The following is an 8,905-nucleotide window of genomic DNA, read 5'->3' as shown; positions in this document are numbered from 1 at the left end:
TTTTAAGTTGATGCCTTTTGATGAAGAATTTGTCTTAGTTTACCATTGGTTTTAAGGGTGTTGTTTTTTTATGTTGGCTTTGTTTATTAATTGTTTTGATTGAGAACTTTTTTGGTGGAATCAAACCTAAAGATATGAATATGGATGATAAATTTGAACTTACTTTGGAGAATGCTCAACCTGTTCTAGTTGTTCCAATTAAAGTAACAAATCATCGTGAGCTTAGCTCAGTTGATAAGGATAATGCATAATATATGCAAGGTCTAGGATTTAAATCCCAGTCACCACAAAAAAAGTAAGCAATCGTTGAATATATAAATATTGTATTTAGTTTTGTTTATCATCTCTTGAAATGTGTGTTAGTTTGTCAATGTGATGTGCTCAAGATGTCAAATGTCTATGCCATCATGTGCAGGGCAATCTGAAATTTGTCGGTTTATTTAATTTATATTTAAATATGGAGTTTTATTAACATGTGTCTACGGGTTACTCTCTTTAAGGATTTTAAATAAAAAATTATTTTATAAGAAAAATAAATAGTTTAATTTTTAATGTATTTATTATACAAATTTTTATAAAGATTATCATTTAAAGATTATAAAAAATGTTTCAAAGAGACTCGTTAACATCTCATCAAATACAAATATTATTATAGATTTAAGCCACATTAACCATCAAAATTGTTGTCAAAATTTATTGCCAAATTTTGTCTCAAATTCTCATCTCTTTATAAGAAAATGAAATATCAAAATTAAACATTTTTCTGGTTGTTAATAAAAAATGTTTTTCTCTTAAAAAAAAAAAATTTGATGTACGGTCGGAAGAACTTTTTTTTTTTTTGAGAGACGGTCGAAAGAACTTAGCATCCCACCATAATTATTTGAGTCCAGTCTCTCGTGCTTCTCATGAGTTAGAATATGAATTATTTGAAGTCCACTTTAATTTTTTAATTAACATTATCTTAGTATATGCTTAATCAACGGAGACAAGCAAAAGCATAAAACAACCAAAGTTTTGTTTCCTCTCAAAAAAAAGAAAAACCGAAGTTTAGTTTGTAAAATGGACAATAAAGTGGTTAAAGAACTTGAAGAAAATGTTTCTGAGCTGGGTTTTTTAAGAGAAAACAATTAAAAATAGGTTTAATTGCATCCATTAACTGTGATTAAATTATTATATTATCATTTATAATTAGTCTTCTAAATACAAATTTAGTCTTCTAAAGTTTTCTTCTCCAAAACCCTCTAAAACTCAACTAACAAACAAAATCTAAAGATTAACCGTTATAAATAACTCAAATTCAAATCATATCTATAATAATAACTTTTAATCAAATTTTATTTCTTCTCACGTTTATCTTGAGATTGCTAACTCACGAATCAGAGAGATAGTAAAAAAAAAAAATAGCAACACTAAATAAAATAACACTATAAAATCTTAAAGAACATGTGCCCTTAGCAACAAAGAAAAACCTCCAATCTCTTCTTCTCCTTCTTCAACTTTCTCTGCCACAACAACAACAACAAATGGACACACTCAACACTACACTCCTCATTCTCTTCATCTTCATCTTCCTCCAAATCCTCTATTCCTTTCTCATAAAACACAAACCTCGACTTCCACCGGGTCCACGTGGCCTCCCCATCATAGGCAATCTCCATCAACTGGGTCAAAAGCCCCACCAAACCCTCGCAAAACTCTCCAAAATCCACGGCCCAATAATGTCCTTAAAATTGGGCCGAATAACTACCATAGTTATGTCCTCCACAGAAACTGTCAAATCAGTCCTTCAAATCAACGACCATTCTCTCTCTAATAGAACAATCCCCGATGCAATGAAAGGTGCTAACCACCATAATTACAGTTTACCATTTATACCTATCTCTCAACGCTGGAAAGACCTTAGAAAAATATGTAACAACCTTTTATTCTCGACCAAAAACCTTGACATGAATCACACGCTAAGAAAGAAGAAGATTCTCGAACTTTCAAACGATATAAACAATAGCGCGGAGAAGTTTGAAGTAGTTAATATTGGAAGACTTGCTTTTAAAACAACGATTAATATGTTGTCGAATACGGTTTATTCAGTTGATTTGGTTCGTTCGAGCGATATAGCTGGAGAGTTTAAGGAATTAGTTACAAATATTATGAAGGAAGTTGGAAGAGCTAATATTGCAGATTGTTTTCCTGTTTTGAAAGTTTTGGATCCAATTGGTATTAGAAGAAGGACTGGTGAATATTTTGGGAAGTTGTTAGGTATTTTTCAAGGGTTGGTTGATCAACGGTTGAAGATGAGGGAGTTGAATGGTTATTGTGGTAAAAGTGATATGTTGGATGCTATGCTTGATGATGAGAAGAATGCTGGGGAGATGTATAAAGATAAAATTGAACGTTTATCTGTGGTATGTGAATTTTATGAATTTACTTTCCTTTTTCATTCAATTCGTACAGCACCTACACATAGTTTCATTTTCTACATGTCCACGTCAGGTGTTATGTGTTTGCAAATCAATGTTTGATAGTAGCACTTTTCTTTTTAAAGAAATAATACTAGAGTAATTTTTAAATAATTAAATGATATAAATTTTAATGTTTGCCCAAATTTCAAAATTTTGTGTCTGCTCAAGTTTTTTTTCTTTTAAATTTAAAGGGTCTTGCTAACGAGTGTCCTTAAGACACTCTTTAAGGTTTTTTAATTAAAAAATTATTTTTTTAAAAAGTTTAACACTTCAATTATTGATGCATTTAATGCACAATTTCTTATAAAAATTTACTATTTAACTTAGGACACTCGTTAACATTTCTCAAATTTAAAACTAAAATTCAATTTAGTCCCTCGTAATTTTTTTGGGTGGTATTGTTTTGTTTCTCTTGTCTGACCGGCTGTTTGTTTTTTGGCTTAATTGCACTTTTGGACCCCTATCTTTTCAAAAGTTGCGGTTATGGACCCCTAACTAATTTAAATACAAAACAGCCACCTATGTTTTGATTCTTTGGCAGTTTTGGACCCCCAAGGCAAAAAAAAAAAAAAAATTGACACGTGGCACCTCACTTAAGGTGTCACGTCAGCGTTGACCGAGTCAACAATGGACTGGGGGTCCAAAACTGCCAAAGAATCAAAACATAGGGGGCTGTTTTGTATTTAAATTAGTTAGGGGTCCATAACCGCAACTTTTGGAAAGATAGGAGTCCAAAAGTACAATTAAACCTTGTTTTTTTTGTTATGTTTTGTCCCTTTCGCATTTGTGTTTCCCAACGTAGTGGTGGATTTTTGTTTAGGCTGCTGATTTTTTATCCTGTCCTTCTCAGTTTGAGAGAGAGGAGTCGGGTTGTTTGTTAATAAAATTGGCTGTTAAAAAAAAAAATTAAAAAATGGAATGGCAGAGAAAAATATAGTGATAATGACAAAAAGTTATTACTAATTTTGAAGCCGTCATGTACAATTTGGAGGTTCCGTTGTAATCTTGATAATTTTCACTTAAAAAGTATTGAAAAAAATTCAGCATCCCTTAAAGTGACAAACATCTATGTTTCAGTTAAATATACAAGTAATGATTTAAATATGACTTTTACCCACAGAAAAATAAACATTTAACAATGTATAATTGACAAATGACAACAAAATAGTTAAATTCTAAACTTTTACATACGGAATTAAGACGTTTAGTGACGAATTGCATCCGTAGGTATAAGTTTTTTCTGTTTTTTAAATTTTAAGGTCCTTTAAATTTGAGGGACCCACTGCCACCAAGAGCCTTGATGGTATACACTTGCATGGAGGGTGAGAGAAAAATTAATATACTACAAATTATGAAAACCATAGAAAACTATAATAATGACATCTTGTATGAAAATAATTATCATTTTAGAATATTAATTAAATATTATTACTCTTTGGAAAATACTTACGTACATTAATTATTCAATGTGTTTAAAAAATAAAATTATGCTTATAATAGTGACCGAAGAGACATGTTAAATATAAAAGATAGAAATTATATCGTATTAAAAATTGTGTCAAATTATTCGAACTCTTGTTACATTGAAGTTCACATCACTTAATTTTATATTGAAAATCATGTCAATTATACGAACTCTTATTATATTGAAGTTCACATCATTTGTTTTAATAACTTAGATTAATTTCAACATTGAAATTAATCTCATTGATCATTTTCTTAAAAACTACTCACAACTCTAAACAAACAATTTTTACTTTAAATAATAGGGTTAATAGTGTTTTACCTCTCTCTAATATAGGTCATTTTTGGGTTTTCGTCCTTATGAAATTATTTTTTTCCAGAATACCCCCTAATAGGCCATTTTAAGAAAAAAAATTCCAAAAATTTTGGTTTTTGCATAGGCTATTAGGGGAGTATTCTGGAAAAAAAAAAAATTACAAGGACGAAAACCAAAACAAATTTTTTACTGGGGACAAACCTGAAAATGACCTATATTACAGGGGATAAAACATTATTAACCCTAAATAATATCATAAGATTCATGATTTAAATTTGAATAATCATGATCAGGATATGTCTTATCTATTGGATTACATGACTGTAACAATGCATCATTTCCATTGTATTATGATTGCACCTAGCCAATTACAAAATACGTCACATTAATAGTGTGTTTTTCTTTTCTTTTTTCCATTGTTGCTAGGACTTGTTTGTGGCAGGAACTGACACAGTTACTTCAACACTAGAATGGGCAATGGCTGAATTACTCCACAATCCAAATATTATGTCAAAAGCAAAATCAGAGTTAAACCAAATTATTGGCAAAGGAAATTCAGTTGAAGAATCAGACATAGGAAAACTCCCTTATTTACAAGCAATAATAAAAGAAACTTTCAGATTACACCCAGCAGTTCCACTTTTACTTCCAAGAAAAGCTGAAATTGATTTAGAAATAAATGGCTATAAAGTCCCAAAAGGTGCACAAGTTTTGATTAATGTTTGGGCTATTGGAAGGGATTCAAATTTATGGGAAAATCCTAATGAATTTTTACCAGAGAGATTTTTAGGGTCAGATATTGATTTTAAAGGTAGAAATTTTGAGTTGACACCTTTTGGTGGTGGGAGAAGAATTTGTCCTGGTTTACCATTGGCTATTAGGGTTTTGTTTTTGATGTTGGGTTTGTTTATTAATTGTTTTGATTGGGAACTTGTCGGTGGAATTAAACCTGAGGATATGAATATGGATGATAAATTTGAACTTACTTTGGAGAAGGCTCAACCTTTGCTAGTTGTTCCAATTAAAGTAAGCAACTAGGTATATAACCCGTGCGTTGCACGGGTTTGATCAAAATATAATTTGCCCATGAACCATACCCAAACAATATTTTTAACTGGATCCACCAATTTTCCCACATTATCCATCCCACCTTGAAATATAATATTGTTTCTAATATTTTAAATGCACCATATTGTTGCCAATCAAACCAATTGCTTAAATTTCTTTATATGACTTTGTTATAACAAAGCTCTAAAATGTTCTCTCGTATTGTTATGTATAGAACCTAAAAACAAAATTAAAAGAAAAACAACGTCAATCTTGTTAAAAATAATAATGTGCTCTCTCTAAAAATAAAACACAGCAACAATCTTGTTAAGAAAATAATGTGCTCTTTCAATATATAATGATACAAAATTGAAGAATATCATCCAAAAGTTAGTTGAAGAAAGTGATAATGGTGATCCAAAACCAAAACAATACCATCGAAATTTATACACAAAAGGATATGACCATAGCCCCTAATTAAAATTATAACCAACCAATTTTCAACAAAAGTGTAAAGAAGTTTGTTGTGAAATTGATATTAATAGAAGGCATGGTGGAAACATCCCGGGATTGACTGAAAATGAATGTGGCATAAGTTGTAGTTATAAACGGTGAGTGGGAATTATAAAAAAATACACTTTAAATTTTTCCATTTTGTAGGTTATAATTGAAGGAATGTTAAGATACATCCAATGATGATGGTGTAAGAAATTACAGAACATTTGAATAGTTTGTAGGTGCATAAACCGTTACTATTAGATTCTTAAAATATGGCTATAGAAAAACAATGATGTTTATGCTCATTAACCCATTGTATTCTAATGCATTGTATAATTGAGTTAGCATTATTGTGAAGAAAAAAAATGTGAGAGGTTACGTATTAGATTAGTTTATTAAATAGAATGATTAGAGAATAGAAATTAAACCCTTTGTCACATAGGCACAATCCTAGCATTCGAGATAGTCAAGTTTAGTTTACAAAGAGAATAAGATATAGATAGATAGATAGATAGATAGGTAGATGCTCCAAAGATGCGACACTCATCTTGTTCCTTATCTCCTTAAACTTGTCATGCTTCACAAATTTTGCTGAAACGTCTGCTTCATATATAGCAGTAGGACAATGTAACGGTTGTAGTCTCCTTTTATTTACTTGATCTCGTGATTCCTTGTCTCAATGTGTTTACGGTAAAATGTCACAATATTTTTTTAGATATGTAAAGTTTCATATTGTTTAATTTAAGTTTAACAATTAGATTGGAGAAAAATATGACAACTTATAATTTTTTTCTTGATTTACATTGTATTTCAAATGGTTCAAGTAAAAAATAATAATTTATTTAAGACCTAATAGGTCTTTACCCCCTATATATGAACAATTTCTTGATTTACATTGTATTTTAAAAACGAATTTTATTTTTTTTCCAGAATTTTTTGTTTTTGTTTGGCCTATTAGGGGGTAAATCAAAAAAATAATTTTACAGGGGGTAAATCAAAAAATTTATTTTACAGGGGGAAAAAACCTATTAACCCTTTATTTAATATGGTTCCTAATCTTCACACATTCTTTCCCCATAACTTATAATATATTAAAATAGACCTCGAAATTATTTGTTTACAACTCATCAATTATACGCTACATGATTACCTCACATTCTCATTCTCCTTTTCTTTTCTTTTTTTAACTCTTTCTCGCATTTTCTACTCTCTATGACTTTTTTAATGGAGGATAAATAATAACTACAGATATATTAAGAAAGGATGATAAGTTTTGTAACTTAAACTTAGATAGAATAAGAAAGGGTGAGAAATTATTATACTATATGGGAGAATGATTTTTTAGAGGTGACGCATATGCATAATCATAGCTTAAGAATAATGAGTCATATTTAATTTATAGGAATATCTTTGAGGTACCATGTCATCACAATGCTAGATCAAGAGTAACTCAAACTTACTTTACAATATAAATATAGAACACAAATATATAATTGATATAAACACTTATACATTCAACCTTAACCTCATACTTTCAAATATATAAAATCCATATAAACTTTCTTAAATTAAATCTAAAAATATTGCTAATAAATTTATTAAACCTTAATTAAAAGAAAACAACTAAATGGCAATAATGCCATTTAATTATCCTTAAAATAAAGTAATAATAAAACTTCCCCAAAAGAATGTGAGTATAGTTAGACAATTTCATAAGATGCACCCAAATTTACTCTTAATTGTAGGAAACTCAATTGATGGAAAGTATGAAGGTCAGCCAATTCCATGATCAAAGGTTAAATTTCCATGTAAATCATCAAAACATAATTTTGACTCTCCAATTTCATGAAGATCAAGAACATTCCATTAGAATTTTGAATAGATGTGTGCTTCTACAATTAGTTACCTAGGCCTTGAATAGATGTGTGCTTCTACAATTAGTTACCTAGGATACTTGATCTTATAAGAACCTATTCAATTAAAAATATAATAAGAGTATTTTCACTTATTACAAAGACACGGATACTTGATCAAATTAAACTAACACCTATGGATAAATATTCTTACTTTCTCTTATTCGACCTTTAGGATTTTTGGTGTTGAGAGTTTTGAGTTTCTTGTAAGATCCAACCAAATCCTCCTCCATCTTATGGCAATTAGCTGAGAAGGAAAAATCTCTAATAGTTATAGCAACAACCACATGTTGGCTTGGAATAAAAATGAATAAAAAAATATTCATTTTTTATGCATTTTTAATATGTTTCCTTCCACATGTTCAGTGAACTCTTGATCTCATAACAATGTTAAATAAAAAATAATAATGAAAAAATACTTTAATTTCAATGAAAAAAATACAATCACCATTTCATATATGAAGTGTCCTTTCAACAAAACTCTCTCTTTTTCAAAACCTGTGTATTTGAAATCAAAGAAAAAATATCCATTAGAGAATACGAAAAATTATAGAAATATTAACACACACACACACACATAAAGCTTGAAGAGAAAATCAAAACTATCAAAAAATGAAATGGAAGAAGAAATGAAAAGGATAACATAAGCAACATATATATAAGCTTAGAAAAAAATGAGGAGCTTTATAGTAATAAATTTGTGTGTGTAAGAGGATTGATTAAGAATATGAATAATTTTAAAATGTAACCCCTCAATATTAATAAAATGGATTATAATGCATTCATTGTGTAACTTGCATGAAGTGAAGTAAATGGAGAGTTTTTGTAACTGATGGAAAATGAAAGATAGATAGTAAATAAAATTCATATAAGAAATAAGAATTATTGGTGAGGTGACACATAAGCAAAATGTAGCTTAGAATGAGAGAGAATGCATGTAAAGAGATAGTTAGAAAAATAGTTAGAAAAGGGATGTTGGTGAGGTGACACATAGGAAAAATGTAGGTTAGAATACATGTATATATAGATAGATAATTGAATGGTTCATGTGACAAAATAAATATTTTACGTATTGTTTTTTTGTTTGTTTTATCATCTAGTGCTGCATAGTGTTTTTTCCTTTTGTTAATTTGTTTGTAATGTAGTGACTAGTGAGAATGTAAGTGACATCATAAGAAGGCAATGTAAAAATGAATCGGAATCACTCA

The 8,905-nt window shown here is 29.5% G+C and overlaps 1 protein-coding gene across 1 annotated transcript; it reads left to right on the top strand.

Moving 5' to 3' along the window:
* The first annotated feature begins 1,388 nt into the window (after nucleotides 1–1,388).
* LOC25482815 (geraniol 8-hydroxylase) lies at nucleotides 1,389–8,905 on the top strand. The gene is made up of 3 exons (XM_013611413.3): nucleotides 1,389–2,402; nucleotides 4,666–5,272; nucleotides 8,729–8,905. The coding sequence occupies exons 1-3, from the start codon at nucleotides 1,524–1,526 to the stop codon at nucleotides 8,734–8,736; spliced, it is 1,494 nt and encodes a 497-aa protein (XP_013466867.2). The 5' UTR covers nucleotides 1,389–1,523; the 3' UTR covers nucleotides 8,737–8,905.

The sequence above is a fragment of the Medicago truncatula genome, chromosome 1 (genome assembly GCF_003473485.1).
Source record: "Medicago truncatula cultivar Jemalong A17 chromosome 1, MtrunA17r5.0-ANR, whole genome shotgun sequence".
Taxonomy (NCBI): domain Eukaryota; kingdom Viridiplantae; phylum Streptophyta; class Magnoliopsida; order Fabales; family Fabaceae; genus Medicago; species Medicago truncatula.
This window is presented reverse-complemented; position numbering and strand designations above follow the sequence as displayed.

Bases quoted from the DNA above. Each gene is read 5' to 3' on its own strand.
- LOC25482815 (XM_013611413.3), top strand. From the start codon at position 1,524: ATGGACACACTCAACACTACACTCCTCATTCTCTTCATCTTCATCTTC. The intron at 2,403-4,665 runs GTATGTGAATTT...CATTGTTGCTAG, and splicing joins AAATTGAACGTTTATCTGTG to GACTTGTTTGTGGCAGGAAC.